The sequence below is a fragment of the Mustelus asterias genome, chromosome 22 (genome assembly GCF_964213995.1).
Source record: "Mustelus asterias chromosome 22, sMusAst1.hap1.1, whole genome shotgun sequence".
Lineage (NCBI taxonomy): Eukaryota > Metazoa > Chordata > Chondrichthyes > Carcharhiniformes > Triakidae > Mustelus > Mustelus asterias.
The window spans coordinates 6,711,948-6,737,145 of record NC_135822.1 but is presented as its reverse complement, the minus strand read 5'-3'; the positions used below and the strand labels follow the sequence as shown (position 1 = coordinate 6,737,145).

At 44.3% G+C, this 25,198-nt stretch overlaps 1 protein-coding gene across 4 annotated transcripts in view; it reads left to right on the top strand.

Annotated features, from left to right (window-relative positions):
- The first annotated feature begins 1,350 nt into the window (after window positions 1–1,350).
- LOC144509836 (transmembrane protein 201-like) overlaps window positions 1,351–25,198 on the top strand; it is a 62,692-nt gene continuing 38,844 nt past the window's right edge. For 3 of the 4 annotated variants that reach the window (XM_078238716.1, XM_078238718.1, XM_078238719.1), the window contains exon 1: window positions 1,356–1,525. In XM_078238716.1, coding sequence (XP_078094842.1) covers window positions 1,419–1,525 — 107 coding nt within the window. In that variant the 5' untranslated portion in view covers window positions 1,356–1,418. Of the gene's footprint in view, window positions 1,526–25,198 lie in introns of all 4 variants that reach the window. The other variant, XM_078238717.1, reaches the window with a different exon arrangement.

The window sequence follows — 25,198 nt, the reverse complement described above, 5'->3', positions numbered from 1 at the left end:
CAATATTTGTCGCTCCACTATTTGTGAGCCTTGCCATCAGTTGCCTCAGCCTGAAGCTCTGCAATTCCCTCCTCGACTTGTTTGTCCCACTTTCCTCCTCTTTTAAGGCATTAGCTTTCAACCAAGTTTTTGGTCACGTGCACTAATATCCCCTTATGTAGCTTGGTACCTAATTTTGCTTTATAAATGCTGCTCTGAAGTGCCTTGGAATGTTTTATTAGGTTAAAGGCGCTGGTGCATAATGGAATAAAATAAATAAGTGTCAGCTCGGTCTCAGTTGGTAGCATAAACATCTCTGACCCACAAAGTTCTGGGTTCAAGATCCACGATGTGGAGATGCAAAAAACTCACATTCTTTGTATCTTAAAGACTTGATTAGTTGTAAGTATTCGCATTCCAACTATTATTCATGTAAATTGAGTCTGTGTCTTTATATGCCCTGTTTGTGAACAGAATTCCCACTCACCTGAAGGAGGGGCTTGGAGCTCCGAAAGCTTGTGTGGCTTTTGCTACCAAATAAACCTGTTGGACTTTAACCTGGTGTTGTTAAACTTCTTACTGTGTTCAAGATCCACTCCAGACCTTGAGCACATAAAATCAAGGTTAACATTCTAGTGCAGTACCGAGGGAGCACTGCATGGTCGGAGATGACATCCTTTGGATGAGGCACCTAACCAGCATGACTGTCAGACAGGGGAGGAAACCCACGCAGATACGGGGAGAACGTGCAGACACCACACAGTTACCCAAGCCGGGAATCGAACCCGGGTCCCTGGCTCTATGAAGCAGCAGTGCTAACCACTCTGCTGCCGACCTCCTGCACCCCCTTTCCAACTGTTTAATAAGTACATCTCTATCCCTCTTCAGTTCTGTAGAAGAGCCACAAGGACCCAAAATGTTAACTGGGCACAATGAAAACACAGGAGCCTTTGATTGACAGGAGGGTAGCGGAGTGGGCGGGGCCGCAGCTCAGCTGACGCAGGCGCGGTGACGGAGAGGTGATTGGCCGAGGCAGAGCGGTAGTTGGCGCAGGCGCAGTGGCAGAGCGGTAGTTGGCGCAGGCGCAGTGGCAGAGCGGTAGTTGGCGCAGGCGCAGTGGCAGAGCGGTAGTTGGCGCAGGTGCAGTGGCAGAGCGGTAGTTGGCGCAGGCGCAGTGGCAGAGCGGTAGTTGGCGCAGTGGCTGAGCTGCAGTTGGCGCAGGCGCAGTGGCAGAACGGTAGTTGGCGCAGGCGCAGTGACAGAGCGGTCGTTGGCGCTGGCGCAGTGGCAGAGCGGTAGTTGGCGCAGGCGCAGTGGCTGAGTGGTAGTTGGCGCAGGCGCAGTGGCTGAGCGGTAGTTGGCGCAGGCGCTGTGGCAGAGCGGTAGTTGGCGCAGGCGCGGTGGCGGCGCGGGCTCAGTCTCCTGGGTGAGCGCCGGTAATGGAGGCGGTGCACAGCGCGATCGGTGCCTTCCCCAGCGCCCTGGCCGGTGGCCTGGGCCTCGGTATTTGCGCCACTGGAGCCGCCATCTACAGAGTGGCCACCAGGTAAGTGGGCAGCGAGAGGGCCTCGGGTCCGTCGCTTTCCCTCCTCCCCCCGCCCCGCCAATCGACCTGAGAGGCGACTCCCCTCCCTCACCCATTCCTTCTCCCTCCTCACCCTTCCCTCACTCATTCTCACTCACTCATCCTCACTCTTTCACTCATTCATTCTCCTTCCCTCCCTCCCACTCTCCCTCTCTCTCTCACTCTCCCTCTCTCCCTCACTCACTCATTCTCTCTCCCTCTCACTCATTCTCCCTCTCACTCACTCATTCTCCCTCTCTCACTCATTCTCCCTCTCTCACTCATTCTCCCTCTCTCACTCATTCTCCCTCTCTCTCACTCATTCTCACTCACTCATTCATTCTCCCTCTCACTCACACACACTCATTCTCCCTCTCACTCACTCACACTCATTCTCCCTCTCTCACTCACACTCATTCTCTCTCTCACTCACTCATTCTCCCTCTCTCTCTCAATCACACTCATTCTCCCTCTCTCTCACTCACTCATTCTCCCTCTCTCTCTCTCACTGAGGCGGCTACCCTCGACCCTCCAGTCCCCTGTTAAATGTTTGTAATGTATAAATGACTTGGAAGAAAATGTAGCTGCTCTGATTCGCAAATTTGCAGATGGTACTAAGATTGGCGGAGTGGTGGATAGTGATGAAGATTGTCAGAGAATACAGCAGGATGTAGATAGGCTGGAAAATTGGGCGGGGAAATGGCAGATGGAATTTAATCCGGACAAATGCGAGATGATGCATTTTGGTAGATCCATTTCAGGTGGGAGCTATAAAATAAATGGCAGAACAATCAGGAGCCATAGACACACAGAGAGATCTGGGAATACAGGTCCACAGATCCTTAAAAGTGGCAGCACAGATGGAAAAGGTGTTGAAGAAAGCATATGGCATGCTTGCCTTCATCGGACGGGGCATCAAGTATAAAAGTTGGCAATTTATGTTACAGTTGTATTAAACGTTGGTTAGGCCACATTTGGAATACTGTGTCCAATTCTGGTCACCACACTACCAGAAGGACATGGAGGCTTTGGAGAGAGTGCAGAAAAGGTTTACCAGGATGTTGCCTGGTATGGAGGTATTAACTATGAAGAGAGATTGAATAAGCTGAGATTGTTCTCCCTGAAGAGTTGGAAGCTTTTTCCCAGGACAGAAATGGCAATTACAAGGGGGCACAAGTTCAAGATAAGGGGGGAAATGTTCAGTGTAGATATGCAGGGGAAGTTTTTTTACACAGAGGATGGTGGGGGCCTGGAATGCACTACCAAGTGAGGTGGTTGAGGCAGTTACGTTAGCCATATTTAAGACTTATATTGATAGGCATATGAACAAATGGGGAATAAAGAGATATAAGCGGTTGGTTCGGTAGGTAAACGTGATTGGTGCAGGTGTGGAGGGCTGAAGGGCCTGTTGCTGTGTGTGTGTGTCCCCACATATGAGCTTCTCCACATATGAGCACCCGGAGAGAACCCACACAGACATGAGGAGAATGTGCAAACTGACAGTCACCCAAGGCTGGAATTGAACCTGGGTCCTTGGCGCTGTGAGGCAGCAGTGCCAACCACCGTGCCACCCTTTCATGCTTTAAAGTTTTAAAAATGTCAGCTGTGTGGTGGCTGTTTGTCACATGCCTTTCCCCTGCCTTGTCAAGAAGTTTAAAGCTGCCTTCTGGTGCAGTACGTAAGTGATGACGGGTGGAAAAGGGCAGGATGACCGGCTGTGACAGGTGGAGACCATGTCCTAAAATAGGCAGACTGATCCGAGGGGAAGGTGACAGTAACGAGCAGTGTAGGAGCAGTGAAATTAAGTATGCCTTTATTGAAATGTATTAGACAGCACTGCCATTCTGCAGCGTCTTATCACAATTCTGAATGAAGGAAGATGTATCACAATGTGATGTTAGTGGTGTAAAATCATTATTTCATTGTTGGGCTAACCTTCTGAAAGTCATTATTGCTGTAAATTATTTTGCTGCCTTTTTCCTGGAGTCCTTTGTTCATTTGTTCTGGGATATAGTACCACTTGCCCTCCCATACTCTGCCCCATCGAGTAAATCTTGGGTAAGGCTAGTCAGTGAGTGTTGGTGGCAGGTTGTAACATGATGGGTCAAATCTGACATCTTCCTTCATGTTGAAGGCTTCAACATGCTCATGCTGAATAAGTTGAAGCCTTGTTCGTGCAGAAGTGGAGGCTTATATTTGGCTTTTCTGTCCCTTGAGTCTGTTAACACTGAGAAATATTTTACGCTGGTATTGCATTCTTCTGAACCTCGGGTGAGGGCTAGACTGGCCTCAGGTGGGATGGCCTCACAGATGACCAGTCTGCTAACACCGTTCAGACCTGCACCTGAGTATTTAGCAATTAAATAAGATGTTGGCAAGTGCTGGATAATTTTGGAGACATGACCCCATCAAGGATTCAATGCCATCCAGGAGGGAAGGAAATAATTTATTCCAGGTTTTGCATCTGGGAAGTTAGATGGGTGTTGAATGCACTGCCATGAATCTACATTTTCTGATGTTCCTCAAAATGGCACAGGGATTTAATGAAACATTTGAGTTCCTTGTCATTGAAATGGGGACACCCAGGAATGGCATTCCTGTAAGGTGATAATTTGGGGGAACAGGCTCCTTCTAGTTTGGTCTTATGAACTGTTCAATGTTTCTGTGGAAGAAAGGTTTACTGTGATAGAAAGTGGTTATATTCCTTTGCTTTACAAGAAAAGCAACAACCTGTATTTACATATGACCTGCACATGAAATAGATTATCGGACAGAAATGAAAACCCTGGAATAATTTAAGAAGCAAGTGGGTGACCTTAGGGTCATTCTGGATGGAGACAGTGTATATCCCAGACTGAAATTCTCACTTTTTTGCAGATCTTTTTAGATGCTTATTTTTGTTGAATTTAGAAAATATCCCACGGTGCTTCACAAATGTAATCAGGCAAAAACTGACATCAGGAGGTTGTAAGGCCATAGGAGGTTACAGCCATAAGGAGGAGTGTAGACATGAAGCGAATTGAACATTGGGATGCAAATAGCAGCACTCCGAGCCAGTGAAGGTCAGTGAGCACAGCGATGATGAATACCTGGGACTCGGTGCAGGATAGAATCGAATACGGGCAGCAGAATTTTGGATAGTTGAGTTTGCGGATGAAAAGGGAATGAGTGAGGGTTTCAGCAGAAGATTGGTTGAGGTAGGGTAGTCAGGAATGTGATGGAATATTCTCATTTGTCTGGGTGAGTGCAGCTCTAACAACACTCAACCTCAACACTATTAGGCCAATGCAACCTGCTGGAGTGCCACCCCATTCAGCACCTTCAACATCCACTCCCTCCCCTCCAATGCACACTGGCAGCATGGGCCACCTACAAGATGCACTGCGCCAAATCACCAAGGCTCCTTCGACAGTGTGACCTCTACCACCTCGAAAGACAAGGGTAGCAGACACGTGGGAGCACCAGCACCCTCACGTTTCCCTCCATGCCAAACACCATTCTGACTTGGAATTATATCATTGTTCCTTCACTGTTGCTGCGTTATGTTAAAATCCTGGAACTGCCTCCCTCACAGTACTCTGGGTGGAGACACACCACGTGGACCTCAGTGGCTCAAGAAGGGGACCCACCGCCACCTTCTCAGCAAAATTGGGGATGGGAGTAAATGCTGGCCTAGCCAGCGACGAGAGTAGTTAAAAAAATGGTTCGAGGAGGTTGGTGGTGACAGCCACTTCAAAGCCTGCAGAATGATTAGGAGAGATAAGATCACAATCACAGAGGATGTCATTTGTGACTTTGAAGAGTGTTTATTTCTGAGATGAGGCAAAAACTTGATTTTAAACACGAGAAAGATGTCCACAGACTTTGGAGGTGGTAACATGTTCAAGGCAAATTTAGGACCACCATGGAAATTCTTCATGCAAAGTGACCTGCACGTGAAATAGATTATCGAACAGAAATGAAAACCCTGGAATAATTTAAGAAGCAAGTGGGTGACCTTAGGGTCATTCTGGACGGATGGAGACAGTGGATGTCCCATTCTGAAATCATGATATTGGTTGCAGACCCATTAGATGTTTATTTCAACAACTGTACACCAAAACAAGTCATCAAAAGCAAAGTTGCTCTTACAGATCAATTAAGGAAGTATGCTTAAATATCGAAACTACAATCAGGAAGATTTTGTATTTTATCAAATGTTACTTTGCAGTGGTTAAGATTTGCACATTCATTGTAACCTTTGACCATTTTCATTTCTGTGGTCTTGTTTCATTATTTGGAGGTAATTGCTTCTATCTGTATATTTTGCGTCTGAGCTGTTCTGCAAAAGATTATCTGAATCACCAAGGGATAGTTAATGATGCTGGGTTCCTGAGTGGGGGGGCTGCCATCAAGATATATGTTCAAAAGCTGTAATCTAATCACTAGGTTCACAAAATCTCCTTAGCCAAACCATGTGTTAAAGCCATCCAATCCCTGAATTGAATTGCAGACGGAACCTTTGATGGAATACTCATTAATATAAATTAGCTTGCATGGAACTGAGTAATTTACTTTTGCAGTTGCTAGGGTTTTTATGCTATAAGTCTTGAGGTCGCCCGCTGGCCAGGAATTATGATAGCTAGGGTCTTGCACACCTCGAAGATGGCAGGAGATGTCTTTAGGTTCTCCTGGAGGTGGCTGAGGGCTGTTGCTGGGTTATTCATGGAACAGTTACAGTAATTGGACAACCATTTGAAAAATTTGTTTAGACTCTTTCCTTTGGAAAATCTATGTGACTTGTAGAGGCAAGGCATGTTCCCCATGCTATTCATTTATAGTGTATTATACTGTACAGCAGAGCTGTGATCGAGCTTAAGTATATGTTCAGTTTCGAAAACTCCAAGTTACGGAGTTTCCTATCTATTCCCCCCGCTCTCTGAAGCTGTTGTTTCGAATTTAATCGCCTGTCCAAGAGTTGGTCAAAGTTTTGTCTTGTGACACTCACAGTATCTTGGGATATTTTACTATGTTAAAGGCATTATATAAATGCAAGTTGTTGCGGTGCCAACTTCTCCACTGTGTCACTATATTCCATGTAGAGACTGGAATACAGCAATGTGCTCTGCGTGTGGCTAAAAATGGGTTTGAAAATACTTTCAAACTTTTAAAAATGTTGTTTCTTTGGGCAACTTGGAGTGAATAGCTGGAGTTATTGGGTACATGGCTAATGGCAGTGTAATAATAAATCTCTTCTCGCAATTATTGCTGTCTGTTGCCTTAATGGCTTGCTCTCTTTTTTTAAGCCTGGTTTTAAGTCACTTTGGTAGTGATGTGAATGTTTGCTTGAGTGCGATTTTGCTTTAGAGAAGCACATTGATTTTTAAGGGAAGAAATATGCAGTGGTTCAAAGCAGCTTAGCTTTTCAAAACTGGGTATCCAGATTCAAGAAAGTCTCAGACAGGATTAGTCTTTGATTTGTTGGAAGGCGCATGCTGTTTGTGAGACAGTGTTCATTTCTCGTTTTGAGCTATGCTGAGAAGTGGCTTGATTGTCGGGCAGTGTGGAGTTTGCGGACTAGACCTGTGTAGAATGGATTAATCTGGCTGAAGATTTTCTTCCCTAATGGATATTAGCGAACATGCTAGGTGTTTATAACTTTGGAACACTCTACCTCAGGGTTGTGGATGCTCCATTGTTGAATACATTTAAGGCTGGGATAGATTAGCCTTGGGGAATTGAGGGAAATGGGGAGCCGGCAGGAGTCCATGATATTGAATGGCGGAGCGAGCTCATTGGGCCATGTGGTTGACTCATGCTCCTATTCCTTGTGCTCTTGTTTTCATTGTCATTTTATGTTTAACTGGTCCCAGTCCTTAACCCCGATCATTAAATTCAGTTTCACAGTGCCATGTGGAGTTTGGGTTTGGGTACTGGGTTGCTGTTTCACTAGTGTAATCATTGTGCTTTCATTTAATTAATTACCAGAATTTAGGCACTGCTAACAAACCCATTGATAATTGCTTTGAGGGGATGTTGGTGGGCAGCATCATTGAATTGATGCAGTCTGCCTGGTGAAGGTGCTCCCACAGTGACTAAATAACCTGTTTCATGCAATCATAAGATTTCAGTATCTGTTGATCTATTAGCACAGTGGTATTCACTTTTTAAAAAAAAGGTCCAGTTAGGATATTGGAAAATGCTGCAAGTATTTGCAGCACAATATTTCTGTTAAATAAAAATTAATTTTTCTTTCCACTTGTGTCGATATTTACAGGGACGTCTCTGGGGCTAAGAAGTTTAACACTCTCTTTGGGAAAGAGTGCTTTATTCAAAAGACAATATTGGCCAGGAAACTGGTCAGAACTCCTTACTCTTCGAAAAGTAGCAATGCCCACCTGAGAAGGCAGTTGCTGTTTAACGTCTCACCTGAAAGACGGCAATGCGGCACTCTCTCAATAGTGCACTGGCTGACGGCAATGCGGCACTCTCTCAATAGTGCACTGGCTGACGGCAATGCGGCACTCTCTCAATAGTGCACTGGCTGACGGCAATGCGGCACTCTCTCAATAGTGCACTGGCTGACGGCAATGCAGCACTCTCTCAATAGTGCACTGGGTTTTCAGCCTTGATTTTTGTCCTCGGGTCCTGGAGTGGGACTTGACTCTGTGTCGGAAGGTTGTAGAATCATGAGCTTTGCCCACAGCCATTGCTGACACCCAAGCTCGATATTAAATTTGCTGTAGCTACTGGTTAAATCTCTTGCTTCAACCTGCCAATGGCCGCAATCTCGGAGCAAACAGCCCTTTTGTTTCTCAGGCATTTTCTGGTGCGCTGTCAAACACGTTTCTAAAAAAAAACCATGGGGCCTCTCTGACCCACTGGGGATTTTGTATTAACCTGAACTGAATTTTTAATAACAGGAGAGGAAATCAGAAGTTGAAATTGGAGCTTTAAGGTTCTCAAGTTGCATGTCACAAAAATAATTAATGCAGGTTTATTTTGGACAGATGGGATTGGGTTTGAGTCATGTGTTCAGAGGTAGGTTGTTTAAGTGGAGCATGTGGTGTTAACATCTAGAAATACTCCCTCTTTTTTTTAGCACTATCTACTGGTTAAACATATGCTTATGATTGTGGGTGATATAAATTTAGTACACACCCATTATCGATCAGTTTGCATCCCTGGAGTCAGTCAGAAGTCACATTGGTGCAAATTATCTTTGTTACAGCTTAAACATGTGCCAGCCAGCTGTCTTGTTATAAAGACCCATCTGGTATTATTGTCAAGTCTCCATTTGCCGCTGTTTAGGTTCTTGTTGCGTCCTTAAAGCTGTCAGACATCATTTAATAACGTTTGTGGGCCAAAGGTGTGTTTATGCTACGAATGTCATGTTGCTGTGAAGTAGTTTTCACTTTGCAGTGATGCTGATATTCAAACTTATCACTGGGGTCCAGTCTGACTCACTGCAGAGAGGAGTGATGTGGAACTTGCTGTGACTTTCTTTGGAGTTTTAAGTCTGCAATGTTCGCCCAAAAGGACTGACCGCTCAAGAGAATTATAGTTTTAAAAACAATTATTGTGTTATCCAGTTGCTGGTTTCAAAAATGGGGTTGCAATAAACTTTTGGGCGTTGGGATCCCCTGAGTAATTTTAAACATTGAACATAGTTACAGTTAGTTTCCTGGTTGTAACACTTAAGGCACATTTTGTACTTGGAAGGATAAAAGCAAATTGCTGCCGGATGCTAGAATCTGAAACCAAAAGAGAAAATGCTGGAAAATCTCAGCAGGTCTGGCAGCATCTGTAAGGAGAGAAAAGAGCTGACGTTTCGAGTCCAGATGACCCTTTGCTGCCTGACCTGCTGAGATTTTCCAGCATTTTCACTTTTGGTTATACTTGGAAGGGGTGGGAATAGTTAGTGATGTTGTGCTGTTCATCTTAGCATGAGGGCGATGAGAGGAAATGTGGTTCCTTGTGTGCCAGCTGGCTGCACGCTGCATTGAATGGGGAACAATTAGCAAAGGAAAGAGGGAAAGGACATATTGTACTGCAAAAACATTTGGGAAATGTTTCAATCCTATTAATTAAACTCTTTTTATTTGGTTACCTTGCTGCTTAAGTGTGTTATGTAGCATTGTATCTCCAAAATGTTAGTCAGCTGAAGAATTTGCTTCTGGATTGTGTACAAATGAGGCAGTTAACTAGCTCGTTTGAAGATGGTGGTTTTTCGAAAGAACAAGCCTTTGAATAGTGTTTTTTTTTTCAGTCCTGAAGCTGAGAACGTGATGCCAGTTTACACTGAGGTGTGGGAGGCTGGATGTGCATCATTCAATGAGTCATGTTCTGATGAGTCCATGAATGAGTAGTCCTTGTGTGGGAGTGCACAGTACATTTTCCTGTTAAATGAATGATGCCGCCTCTACATGAAGATTAGTCTTGTGGCCCAAGCTGTCAGTAAAATGAAGATTATGTGTACACTTTGTTTTAGCAGAGGTGTTGGAGTCTCTTTAAAGTTCCAGCCCTTAGCCATCCCTGATTAATCTGATCGTGCTGAAATAGGCAGGGGAGGGAGGGAGGGGGAAGGTGTGTAGTACCTGTTTTGAACTCTACTTTTGTCTAGGATTTAGTTGTGCTTACTGTGCTGAGCCGAAGATTTAAACTTTTGAAATATCCAACCAACGTTTAATGCGGGCATGAGTTGGAATGATTAATACAACATGGGGATTGAATTTAATGGTGAGTTTGATCAGATTGCCCCAGCAACGGTGGTAGACAGAACTTACATTTATATAACATATTTCACATCCTCATCATGTCTCGCATGTTGCAGAGTCAATGCAGTGTCATCACTATTATGTGGGCAAATGGAGATGTCGCTGGGCGGCACAGTGGCACAATATTTAGCATTGTTGCCTCACAGCTCCAGGGACCCGGATTGAATTCCAGCTTTGAGCACATTCTGCTTGTGTCTCTGGGTTTCCTCTGGGCGCCTCAGTTTCCCCCTGGAGTCCAGCAATGTGCAGGTTAGGTGGATTGGCCATGCTAAATTGCCTCTTAGTTGATTTTGATTTTGATTTATTATTGTCACATGTATTAACATACAGTGAAAAGTATTGTTTCTTGCGTGCTCTCTAGCCAAAGCATGCCGTTCATAGAAAAGGAAACAAGAGAGTGCAGAATGTAGTGTTACAGTCACAGCTAGGGTGTAGAAAAAGATCAACTTAATGCAAGGTAAGTCCATTCAAAAGTCTGACAGCAGCAGGGAAGAAGCTGTTCTTGAGTCGGTTGGTACGTGACCTCAGACTTTTGTATCTTTTTCCCGAAGGAAGAAGATGGAAGAGAGAATGTCCGGGGTGCGTGGAGATCCTTAATTATGCTGGCTTCTTTGCCAAGGCAGTGGGAATTGTAGACAGAGTCAATGGATGGTAGGCTGGTTTGCATGATGGATTGGGCTACATTCATGACCTTTTGTAGTTCCTTGCCGTTCCTTGTCTCCATGTCAGCAGGAGACATACCAAGCTGTGATACAACCAGAAAGAATGCTTTCTATGGTGTATCTGTAAAAGTTGGTGAGAGTCGTAGCTGACATGCCAAATTTCCTTAGTCTACTGAGAAAGTAGAGGCGTTGTCCCAAGATGTGTAGGTTAGATGGATTGTCTGTGCGGAGTTTGACCTGAACAGACAGGTGGCCTAACAAGTCTCCTGGCAGAGTTAAGAGGAGGAAGAAAATCCTGGGAAATCCCATTTTAGGTTCGAGTAAATCTACCCTGCAAACCAACTGACTGGGTCTGAACTTTGCAACCTTGTTTTCTTGGAATGTTCAAGAGTTTGAATTTCCTTTCTTCTAGGATTAAATCGGTTAGATTATTTCTTCCTCACTGCCACCAGTCTCCTTCTTTCTGCTGGTTTCCCTCTGAGAGCCTCACATTCTTTGGTATTGCATTTTACAAACAGGAATTCTGGAAATCAGACTTATGACCTCTCGATTCATGACTCAGATTCGAAAGGAATCTGTGTTTTGTTTTGCTTTTTAGGCCCCAGGCTCTGGGGTTCTCTTCAGGGAACACTTCAGCAGTCACGGGCATTCAGCCTCTGATCTTCAGGTAAGCGTTCTCCAAGACGGCCTTCACGACAATGCAGAGTCGCTGAGCAGAGACTGATAGCCAAGTTCCGCACACATGAGGACGGCCTCAACCGGGATCTTGGGTTCATGTCACACTATCTGTAACCCCCACGACTTGCCTGGGCTTGCAAAATCTCACTAACTGTTCTGGCTTGAGACAATACACATCTCTTTAACCTGTGCTTAACTCTCTCTCCACTCACATTGTCTGTATCTTTAGGACTTGATTACCTGTAAAGACTCGCATTCCAACCATTATCTTGTAAATTGAGTTTGTGTCTGTATATGCCCTGTTTGTGAACACAACTCCCACTCACCTGATGAAGAAGCGAGACTCCGAAAGCTTGTGCTGCCAAATAAACCTGTTGAACTTTAACCTGGTGTTGTGAGACTTCTTACTGTTCTCTTCCTAAACATTTCTACCTATCAATCCGTTTAAGGCGCTCCTTCAATCCTACAGCTTTGATGAAGTATAACGTGTGACACGTAACTCTTGTATACGTGTAAGTATAAAGTTGTGGTTTAAGTCCCACTCCAGGACTTTTGCACAGAACTCAAGGCTGACACTTCAGGGCTGAGGGAGTGCCACACTGTCAGAGGTGCCAACCTTCAGACAAGACATTAAACTGGGTCCCTGTCTGCCCCCTCAGGCGAGTCTGAAGTATGCCATAGCACAATTCAGAAGTAACTTCATTACTATATTTAAAGGTACTATATCATTGCCCCCACTTTTCATCAATCCCAGTTTCTTCTTGTATTAGGTTCTGGTTGTGAGCCCATGGAAGCTGTGACAAGAGCAAGGGAGCGTGATGTACTCTCGAACATCTGTCAACCTCACTGAGGTTGGTTCGCACTGCTGCCTCACAGCGCCACGAACCCGGGTTCAATTCCTGGCTTGGGTCACTGTCTGTGTGGAGTTTGCACGTTCTCCCCGTGTCTGCGTAGGTTTCCTCCGGGTGCCTCGGTTTCCTCCCACAGTCTGAAAGACGCGCTGGTTAGGTGCATTGGCCATGCTAAATTCTCCCTCAGTGTACCCGAACAAGCGCCAGAGTGTGGCGATTAGGGGACTTTCACAGTAATTTCATTGCAGTTTGAATGTATCATTGCAGTTTGAATGTAAGCCAACTTGTGACAATAAATAAACTTTGAACTATTTTACTGCTCCTTTTGCAGTGAATAAACGGTGAGTTGGAGATTCCTTCCATGGTGTGGTATATCGGGCCAACAAACTGGATAATTTCCTTCCTCTGCCTCATGTTGCTTTGTTATCCTTGTACAGTACTTTAAAAAGCAAACAAAATGGGATCATTTGGCTGAAGTATTGTCAAAAGGATATCCAATCAATTGAGTTTCTTTGTTCACTGTTTGATATTTTAAAAAATCAATATTGAGCGCTGGTTGAGGTCCAATGAGTTGGATGATTCCAAGATTACAGTTCAGAAACATTCAGTTGGTCGCGCTCTCATCTCTGACCCAAAAGGTTGTGGTTTAAGTCCCACTCCAGGACTTTAGCACAGAACTCAAGGCTGACACTTCAGGGCTGATGGAGTGCCACACTGTCAGAGGTGCCAACCTTCAGACAAGACATTAAACTGGGTCCCTGTCTGCCCCCTCAGGCGAGTCTGAAGTATGCCATAGCACAATTCAGAAGCAGAGCTGGGGAGCTCTTCCTGGTGTCCTGGTCAATATTTATCCCTCAGCCAACACCACAGAAACAGACTATCTGGTTGGGTCTCATCTCCTCCTTGTTTGTGGGAGCTTGCTGTGCGCAATTTGGCTTCTGTATTTCCTGCATTGCAACAGTGACTGTACTTCATTGTTTGTAAAGCATTTTAGGTGCCCCATGGTTGTGAAACTCGCTATCTAAATGCAAGTCCTTTTATTCAAAACTTCAGTTTATAACCTTCAGTTAGTCTCAAGGTTGACTTGCAGTTGTTGGCTGTCTTCCAGCTTATGATAATGTAAAGATTCCTTGGCATATCATATCTAGACTGGCTGTCTCAGCAGTCTTCTGACCTTGAAGGTTTTACCCTGTTTGAGAGTGCTGTGTGTATTTAGTCTGTGCTGATGAAGATTCACACGGCTGTCTCATTGCCCTGAGTATTGCACTTTTTTTAGTTGCAGATTCAAGTTGCCTATTTTTAAGCTTCTTGGAGGGAGCCTGGATTTTATTTATGTTGATGACTGTGGCAGCCAAGAGTCTTGATGCACAATTTAAAGCGAGGTGGTAAGGAACCTATTGACGCATTCACACTAACTCTGCAATCAATATAGAACAGGTTCCTTAACTCAGAATTCTAGTCACTGTGCAAATGCAGTCTTAATCCGAAGTCCATTCTAACCCAATGCTGAAGTGAAGAGCAATGAGATCCCTGCAGAAGGTGGCCTTACTCGACATTCACTGGGGGCCTTGACATTTAGTTAATGCTGTACAGCACTCAGCCATAATGAAAACACCTTGATCCCTTTAGCCCCAAGAGCTATATCTAATTTCTTCCTGAACGTTTTGGCCTCCTTCCTATGCTTGCTAACCCACATTGGCTGGCAACATTTTGGTTTTCTCCTTGTTTTCAAATCCTCCCTCAGCATTGCCACACCTCCATAACCTCCTCCAAGATATCCTCACTCTTCCAATTCTGGCCTTTTGTGAATTTTCCAGTACAGTATTAATTGCTTCATTGGTGGCTGTGCTTTCAGCTGTCTAGGCTCTTAAGCTCTAAATTCCCTTCATAAACCTCTTCTTCACTCTCTCCTTTATAATATGCTCCATAAAATTTGGTTAAAGAGTTCGGATTTCCGTCATCTGTCCTCATATCTCCTTTATGTAGCCAAGTATCAAATCCTGCTTCATAACATTTCATTGTAAGCACTCTGGGATATTTTACTGCATGAAAGCTGCTGTTTCAATGCAAGTTATTGTTTCTTTGCAATTGCTATGTCAGCATTAAAGCTAATGCTGCTGTTTCAAGTAGTTCTTGTCAATGCAAATAGAAAAAAGCTTGCAAACAAAATGGCAGCCAGTTTATGCACAGCAAGGTCCTACAAACAGGATAAATGATCAACCTGTGTTTGGAAATGTCATCTGAGAGGACGTAATGCAAGAATTTACCTGCACCTCTTCGAATTGTACAGTGGAATCTTTTATGCCCACCTGTACGAGCAAGGTTAAGGCTTTGGTTTAATGATAGCTCGTGAATCACGGCACAACCATGCTCAACTAGATTGTGCACTCAAGCCCCGGGTGTGCTTGATCTGTGGCCTGACAGGTTAGTTCTATCACTAGGTCAAACTAATGGTTCATTATAGTTGTGATCTTTTGTGTGAAAGAAAGTTATGTATGTGGTCGAATGAAGCACTGGAGCCAAAAGTAAGTTTAATTATCGCACTCAATTATTGCATCACAAAGGACTGTGCGGAGGGCAAATTTTAAGCACGTGTTCGACCCTCCTCTCTCTCAATTTGTAATTTTTATGTGGGTGACAAGGGGAAGGGAGTGCAAATTTTGTTTGTTGGTGAAGAGGCATCTTGCTCTGTGATTAATTATGTTTTGGTTTCTTCTCTTGAGTAAATGCTGAGGTGAGGAAGCAAGCAGTGTATCCAACCTATGATTCTCGCTAACGAGGGGCAGAATTTAATAGCATCTGTGTGGTACACATAATGGGGGGTTTGCAGTTAATAAGGAGATGAGTCAATTTACATCTGTCCCAGGAGATCATTAGCACAGAGGTGGCAAGTGAGTTGTAGGCGTCAGTTAGGTGTGCCTTATGCTTTTTAAAAAAATACTAGTTGTTTATTTGTACTGATATTAAAGCAGTATTGGGTATATTTTTTAAAGTTGTATCTGTGCTGGTTCCCTCTAGCTGCATATATTACAGCTGCAGACTTGTAAGAATTTAGTTCACCTCAGTGGGTTTTGGTGCTGCACAGATCAGAAAAACAATGGAATTACTTCATTTTTTCGAGTTGATTTGAACCCTTTTTTTGTTGCACTGTTTTGTGTTCTCAAGCTAATCAGTAACTTGTAATCATTGAAATTTAAATCCAACTCCCCACTCCTGAATTAGGGCTACGAATCCATACTGAGCAGTAAAGACCCCGGGGTCGGTCCCCTTCCCCATCTCCTTAACTACATTGATGTCGGTCAGAGCGGGTGGCGGGTGGGATGGAGACAGACAGAGGTAAGAATGGGTCGGGAATGCTGTTGATGGTAAGGCATCGCAATAAGTGCTGGTGCCCTGTATTTGGACTAGAAAATCAACACTTCTACCTGCAGGTTGCCCTTACTTTCACTATTGATGGGAGCTTGTGTATGTTTGTTAAGGGTAAGAATCTGTTCTCCAGCCCACTTATCACATTCCCGATTAGTTCCCCATGTTAGAATAGTTCACTGATACTCACTGTTGAGACCTGCCCATAGAGCTCTCCAGGGTGACCTGTTCAGTTCCCCAGCAAAGAATCAATATCGCTATGATGGCAATAGAGATTATGGGGGATCGTCAATAGATCTCCCCTTCGGCCTTGTGGAGTATGAATTCCCCTATTGAGCGAGCAAAAGCTCGCCCAATAGGAAATGAGCAGCGGGAGTTTAAAACCAGCTATCTCTACCCGGACCGGGTACCAAAGGTCTCCGGGTTTTCTCTGGTGTACTATCACCACAGAAGCAGCACTTTATTTACCGTAAATAAAACATGTTAATGATGGAAGACTTGGCAAAATTATTATATTGGCGACAAGGAATAAAATTAGTTTTTTTTCTTCCCTTCGGACAACCTTCATTGTCAAGGCAAGTAATTCTCCGGTAAGATAAAATGCCTCTCTTTGGTAAACTTGAAACCTACGGTGCAAGCGTAGAAGACTGGGCCCACTACACAGAGCGCATATGTGACGACCTTTAAGCTAATAATAGTGAGAGAGATGAAAGGCAGAAAGTAATCATGTTGAGAGCATACAGGGGACTGACAGCGTGATAAAAAGTCCAGATGCCCCTGACTCAAAAGCCTTTAGTGAGTTAGTAGACTGGTAAAAGGCTGTGCAAAACCCTCTTATTATACCCCCACTTTAACACCACAGGGCAAACCCCTGGGGAATCTGTCACTGAATTTTTGACCAGTTTATGAAAAATGAGTGAATATTGCAAATTCATCCCTGAACAACATATTGCGAGACCGACTATGGTATCTGGAATTAACAATGTGATAGCTCAAAAATAATTATTGGCAGAACCCAACCTGGATTTAAAAAAGGCAATTGAGATAGCTTGACCACTGGAGAATGCAGAGTAAGGAACACAGGAACTGCAGCGGGACTCGGACAGCAGTGTCGTCCAATTAGGGGAAGAGGGACCTCGTGCAACATTTATTCCCAACTGAGAGCATTTGTGTCAGTAAAATATCCAAGAATCCATTGCAATGTTGGAGCCCAAGTCGCATCACCAAGCAGACAAGGAGAGGCAGTGATGGTCTTAAGACTAGTTGGGAGCATGTAACAGAAGGTTGTAGTTGCCAGACAATGGACTGCAAAAGGCAAAGCACATGCCGTTTAAGTTAAAGGCCAGTATCAGACTGTACCTTGCAGGTATGCCTACTGTCAAAACAGGGACAATGCAATTAAACCACATCTCCAATACAAAGGTTGCCCCCATAATGGTGGAGATGATAGTAAAAGGCCACCCGTTAAAAATGGAGATGGACATGGGCTGCAGTCTCAGTTATCGGAGAGCAGATTGAAGATCGCCTGGTATTCAGCTCCTAAGCTTGGAAGATCCAGAGATCAGGCTAACCACATGGGGAAACCGTTACGAATTAAGGGCACCACAGTGACCCTAGTGACTTAAAGGCAGCCATCAGTTTGACTCCCACTCATTGTACGGGGACATGAACCGACCTTATGGCTGAAGATTTCCAGCCAGTTCAGTCTTTACTCCAGCACATCAAGACTGAACTGGACGGAGATCTTCAGCCTGGGCTGTACGAAGTTATCAACAAATATCCTGAAGTTTTCCAGCAAGGACTTGGCTAAGATCTACATCTTGTTGAATATGTTTAAATCACGGATAGATGGTTTCCTGATCGGTAAGGGAATTAGGGGTTATGGGGATCAGGCGGGTAAGTGGAACTGATGCACTTCAGATCAGCCATGATCTTATTGAATGGCGGGGCAGGCTCGAGGGGCTAGATGGCCTACTCCTATTTCTTATGTTCTTATGTTCTTTCTTCGACCCAGATGCTATACCTAAGTATTTTTAGAGCGAGACCAGTTCCACACACTCTGGTGAAAGTTGTGATGGAATTTGAATGCCTGGAAAACCTGGGCATAATAAGGCCTGTACAATTAGAGGAGTAGGTCATGTCTGTCGTCCCTGTCCTTAAGCTGGATATGTCAGTCTGACTTTGCGGAGACTATAAGCTCGCAGTTAGTCGTGTTTCTAAACTTGATAGATACCCTATGCCCTGAATTGAAGACTTGTGCGGCAGGTTAACAGGTGATGAAGCATTCTCCAAATTGGGCATGAGCCATGGGTATCTCCAACTTGAATTCAACAAACCCTCCCAAAAGTATGTGACAATTAATACACATAAAGGCCAAATGAGTACACTCGTCTGCCCTTCGGGGTCTTGTCTGCATACGTCATTTTTCAACGGTCTTGGAGAATATAATCCAAGGATTATCCCAAGTGGTGGTGGACCAGCCGACATCTTGGTCACAGGGACTTCGGAACGAGAGCACCTGGCAAACTTAGTTCTTGTGAAGATTCTCAGACGTTGGGGTGCACCTAGAGAGGGGAAAAATGTCTTCCAATGCCATGACCTAAGGCTATCGGGTGGATAGCAATGACAAGGTTAAGGGCCATCAAGAAAGCACGAACTCCGAGGAACGCCATGGAGTTGAAATCCTTCCTAGGGATAGCAAATTATTACTGGAAATTCATTCCGAATTTGGGTTCTTTACTGGCTCCCTCGCATGCCTTACTATGGAAGCATCAAAGGTGGTCGTGGGAGGCACCACAGGTGGAGACTTTCAATAACCTTAGACAGCAGCTTCTGTCATCTAACTTATTGGCCCATTTTGATCCCAAAATGGAACCTGTCCTGACATACAATGTTTCCCCTTACAGGGTTGGGGTGACACTGGCACACCACTGGGATGGACAAGCCTATTGCATATGCATCCAGGACCCTTTCAGATGCTGAATGGAGGTATTCCCAAATTGTGAAAGTGGAGTTGGAGGTTGTATTTGCCGTTTAAACAGTTTCATCAATACATCTACGGTCGACACTTCATAAAAGTAACGGACTATAAGCCCTTGTTGGGACTTTTTAAAGAAGATAAGGCAGTACTTCCTATTGCTTCCGCCCAGATACAACTTTGGGCCTTAGTACTGGTGGCCAATGAATACCGTCTAGGCCACTGACCTGGAACACGGGTCACCAATGTGCTGTGTGGTCTGTTGTTGTCCACAAGCCCATCTTCCTTACCAGCATTGGAAAAGGGCGTGATGACCCTAAATGTTTTTGGAGACTGTACCGGAGTCTGCAAGGCCTGGGTGCAAAAGGACCTGGTCCTATCTAAATTAAAATACATGATTCTGAATGGCGGGTTCAGAGTACAACCCTCAGACGAAATGAAACCGTCTCTAATGAAGAAAGAAGAGCTCCGTGTTGAAGATGGTATCATTCTCTGTGGTCCTGTGCAGGGCCCCTCTCCCCGCCTCCCTACATCCATGGAAGTGGCCTGGCAGGCCTTGCGTGCGAGCACGTGTGGACTTTGCTGCGTCTTTTATGGGTTCCATGTTCTTAATCATTGTGGACACATTCCATTTGTTGGAGATGCATCGCATGAGCTCCATCACTTCCCATGCTACAATTGAGACTATGAAGGAATTTCTACACTCAATGGGGTACCAGAAATCCTGGTTTCTGACAACGACGCTGCCATACCATGCTCTGAGTTCCAGAACTTGCCTTCCTAATGGCATCAGACGCATTAGGACAACACCCTTTCACCCGTCATCAAATGGATTGGCTGAGCATGCGGCGAAGACTTTTAGCTCGCATGAAGAAACAAGCCGCAGCATCCATCGAGACCAAGCTGGCAAGGTTTCTATTCAACTATCCGACTGCCCCTCGCACAATGTCAGGAATAGCTCCAGCAGAATTATTCGTAGGACAGCAGCAGATGAGACTAAGCCTACTGTCCCAAAACCTGGCAGGGAGGGTGAAGTCCCAAGAGAACCAAAAGAAAAATCATGATTCTGCAAAGACAGTGTGTTCAAAACCAGTGATCCAATTCATGTGAGAGACTTTGGAGATGGTCTCAGCTAGGTCCCTGGGATCATAATGGAGAAATGGGTCCGTGTCTTGTAAAATAAAAATGCAGGACAAAGTTGTGAAGAAGCACTTGGGCCACCTCGGGCTTAGGGAGCTCGTTACCAGCCATGGAAACGACTGCTGCCAGCATCAGGCCACGACTTGAAGTCAACCCTATGCCTGGCCCACAGGGTGATGAGGACATTGATTCTGAAGTGGATAGGGAAGAAGCAGGTGTCCCAGTTGAAGAGGTCCAGGAAGAATTGACGTCACTGGTTTTTACAGTGCTCCTTCAGGAAACAAAGATATCCAGTTTGGTTCACGCCACCAGATCTGGTCCCGCCTTTGACCTACTCCAGGCAGTAGAAATGACCTTGAGGATCGATCAATCGGAAAGGAGCAGCGGGAGTTTAAAATCAGCTGTCTCCACATGGACCAGGTACCTTAGGTCTCTGGGCTTTGACAGTTCTGTGTACTGTAGCCACAGAAGCGGCACTTTTTTCACCATGTGGATAAAGGGTGTTGGTGACAGAAAAGCGGCCTTGGCAAAATTATTACAAGTATCTTCAGAAGAAAGGGAAGGAATTGTCCAAAAAATCTAAGGCCAGTGTATAATGCAATAAGTGTGTTCTATTTGCCTGTCTTATGACAGTGGACATGCTGCAGTAGTGATGGGCAATCTAGGCTAGTGAGTGGGCCGCATGAGTGGCCCTCTCAGTGGGCCGCAAGATTGAAATCGGGCTTGTTCACTAACCATGATGCCATGGATAAGATTCAATGCATTTAATACACGCCAAATATTTCATAGCGAGTTATTGAAAATGCTTCATCATTTATACATTCATAGAACTCTCATCAACTTTAAATGGCAAAACATAAATATTGACACTTTGGACACAGACGGAGCGCACAGCTCGCACAGTCAATGTTGTGAGCAATCAGCACGTACCTCACTTCACTTGCCCTTGCTTTACATACATATCACTTCAGTCATACCGGCAGGAAAAAAACTACGCGGGTGAAAGTCAGCGGAATGTGGTAACCCTGCGCACGGGCAACAGTCAACAAAATTTCTCATGGCCACATTCAGAACCCGTATGGGCCCCGTGTGTCCCCCCCCGGCCTTAGGTTGCCCACCGCTGTGCTACAGGCCCTGGCAAGCTAGAGGTTCTAGTAGTTGAATTAATCTTGATGAAATCTGCTCTCAAAGAATATTGATGAAAGTGAAGAGTGTCAGTAACAATGAGAATCCTCCCTTGTTGCGCATTCAAGGAATAGGCTACCATTCCTCTGATGCAGGGCAGATCGGTTCTTGAACTATTTTGTGCCCTTCTCTACGTGAACTGCTAACAGGAGTTTGAATTCATTTAGTAATGCACTCATTGGTTCTTTTAATGCATTGGAATAGTTTTTTTAATGCATAATTTAAGTTCGGCCTCTGTGACAGTTTTTATTTCCATTGCTATTGTATGTTGCAGTTAGGGATGGGCAATAAATGCTGGCCAAGCCAACAACACCCACATCCCATGAACGAATAAGTAAAATAAAAACTAATGAGCAATGTACCTGAAATAAATTTCTGTACAGACAATAAACAAAATTGAATAGAATAAATTTACCTCAGTAAGCTGATGTTCTAAGCGCTGCATTGCAATAAGTAGTGATCAAATAAAGACATTTCAGACACTGCAGACTTGTGTTACTGCAACTGAATTTTATTGACCTTTCCATTTTTGTTCATTCTCTTTATTGACTGATGTCCTCTCCTAGAGTAAAAGGCTCATGTGTTTTGGTTCAGACTGGATGTGCAGCAGCTGTAGTAATATCTTCAGCTGTAGTAATCTTTTGTGCTTTCTCTTTGCTTTCCCCACCACCTCCCTCCACCCCATCAACGTCCAAAAGCAGGATATGTTTATGATCACAGTTGTCTTTGTAAATAATGGCTTCTTGTTCAGCTTTCAGATTTTGGGAAGGTTGCAGACTCTGTGTAGACGGCTGGCTAACCAACTGCTTTAATCTCCACCGTTCAGTGTTGCCACACGAAAAGTGTCAGTATTGTAGTCAGTAATTCTAACCGTTGGAATAGTTCATACGGCATTGCATTTGTTTGCTGCGTTCTTGTGGATAAAAGCTTTTTATTGTATGATCGATGTGTGTTTTTTTCTAATCCGTGTATTGCACTGTGTTACGAGGGTGTTCACAGCACCAGGGACTCGGGTTCAATTCCGGGTCACTGTCTGTGTGGAGTTTGCACGTTTTCCCCGTGTCTACGTGGGTTTTCTCCGGGTGCTCCGGTTTCCCCCCTCATTCTGAAAGACGTACTGGTGAGGTGCATTGACCCGAACAGGCGCCGGAGTGTGGCGACTAGCAGAATTTCACAGTAACTTCAATGCAGTGTTAATGTAAGCCTTACTTGTGACTAATAAACTTTAAAAACTTAATATTATTCAAAAATAATGTTTCTTATTTTTCTTGATGAAGTGATGAATAGAACAGAGAATTTTCAGGCCAGGCCAACATCCCTGATTGCCCTTGAACGAAGGGCAGTTAAGGGTCAACCACATTGCTTTAGGTCTGGAGTCACATGTATGATGGGTTTTCACAACAATTAATGATAATTATCGTGGCCACCTTTACTGAGACTAGCTTTATATTCCAGATTTTATTGAATTCAAATTCCACCAGTTGCCATGGTGAGATTTGAACCCACACCCAGACATTAGACTGGGCCTCTGGATTATTAATTCAGTAATATTACCAGTACACCATCTCAAGTTATGGTAAACTTGGATCAGTCCTTGATTACCATACTTGAGGTATTGTGCACAGTTCTAATTGTCGTATAATAAATAGGATATAGGTACCTGGAGAAGGTACAAAAAATATATTTAAAATATGATGCCAGAATACCACTGGGTAGACAATGAACTGAATTGTTATGAAATATGTAATGAATAATACAAACAGCACGCTTTTATATAATAATACCTTGGTGCTTCAAGTGAGCATTGTGAACAAAATTTGACAGAGCTATAGTTGAGGGGTATAGCATGGATGCATTTACTAGATGATAAGCACATGAAGGAAGGTGGTGTAGACGGGTATGTTAATAGAGTTAGATGATGTAAGGTGTGAAGAGGGTTGCATGGACCATAAATCCCAATTCAGGTCTGTTGGGCCGAATGGCCTTTTTCTCTGTTGCATTTTCTATGCAATGTCCAGTTTTAGAGCCAAATACTTTTACACATTCAGTTGCAAGTATCAGCGTCAAATCCTTTTCCTGCTGTACCCAGAAACATGAGGTCTTACATTGATGAGCAATCTGTTCACTCTGACTGTGACAGTCTCTGGAGTCATAGTCATAGACATTTACAGCATGGAAACAGGCCCTTTGGCCCAACTTGTCCATGTCGCCCCTTTTTTTTTATAAACCCCAAAGTTAGTCCCAATTGCCTGCATTTGGCCCATATCCCTCTAAACTCATCTTACCCATGTAACTCTCTAAATGCTTTTTAAAAGACAAAATTGTACCCGCCTCTACTACTACCTCTGGCAGCTCGTTCCAGACACTCACCACCCCTCTGGACCCTTTTGTATCTTTCCCCTCTCACCTTAAACCTATGCCCTCTCGCTTTAGACTCCCCTCCCTTTGGGAAAAGATATTGACTATCTAGCTGATCTGTGCCCCTCATTATTTTATAGACCTCTATAAGATCACCCCTCAGCCTGCCACGCTCCAGAGAAAAAAAGTCCCAGTCTGTCCAGCCTCTCCTTATAACTCAAACCATCAAGTCCCGGTAGCATCCTATTAAATCTTTTCTGCAGTCTTTCTAGTTTAATAATATCCTTTCTATAATAGGGTGACCAGAACTGTACACAGTATTCCAAGTGTGGACTTACCAATGTCTTGTACAGCTTCAACAAGACGTCCCAACTCTTGTATTCAATGTTCTGACCAACAAAACCAAGCATGCCGAATGCCTTCTTCACCACAATGAGCCCGTACTCCTCGATCTCTTTATTCTGTAACTCTCCCCAACGCCCTCCCATTAACTGAGTAAGTCCTGCCCTGGTTCAATCTACCAAAATGCATCACCTCGCATTTATCTAAATTAAACTCCATCTGCCATTCATCAGCCCACTGGCCCAATTGATCAAGATAGACATGAAGCAACAACAACAGCGCAGTGTTTTGTGTCATGAATCTGTTGTAAGCTGGAACTCCTGCACCCATCAGAAAATGGAGGAACCGCTGCTCCATCAGTAGACTGGACCCAGAATTAATTCTCTGCATTGTACCAGAGAGTTATCCACACGCAATGCTACGATTCCGGTTTTTTCCAGGTACCTTTTCCACTTGGCGCTCAGCACAATTGTCAGTTCCCATCCTTGTGCTTTCTATGACCCAAAACCTGACCTTGAGCTTAATATTCGGCAAGATATTACCACTGGGTAGACAATGAGCCATTAAAGTGTTTGGATATATGTAATGAATAATAAAACAGCACCACGCTGCATTTATATTATAATGGGGTAGCACAGTGGTTAGCACTGCTGCTTCACAGCGCCAAGGACTCGGGTTCGATTCCCGGCTTGGGTCACTGTCTGTGTGGAGTTTGCACGTTCTCCCCACGTCTGTCTGGGTTTCCTCCGAGGTGCTCCGGTTTCCTCCCACATTCTGAAAGACGTGCTGGTTAGGGGTGCATTGACCTAAACAAGCGCCGGACTGTGGCGACTAGGGGAATTTCACAGTAACTTCCTTGCAGTGTTAATGTAAGCCTTACTTGTGACTAATAAATAAACTTTAACTTAAAAAAAACCTTAACTTTAATGCTCTGGTGCCTCAAATGAGCATTGTAAACGAAATTTGACGGAGCTATTTGACATCAGGTTTTGGAATGTTGGACCTGTTTGTGGAATTAATTTAAGAATCCTTGCATGTTTGTGTTATTTTTACACTAAGCCATCTGTCTAAGATGTTCTTTTCTAACTGAGAGCTGCTTTGCTACTTTTGATTTTTTGTTCGTATTTAACATTCCGGCCTGCTGTGGCTAAGTGCGTAGCATTGGCCTCTGAGTCATAAGGTTGTGGGCCCACGTCCGATATTAGAGTATTTAGTACAAATGCATGTTGACACTCCAGGAGAGTGCTGCGCTATCAGATAAGGCATTAAACCGAGGCCCCATCTGCCTGTAAGGTAGATGTAAAAGATCTTCTGGCATGGTTTTGAGGGAAAGGTATATT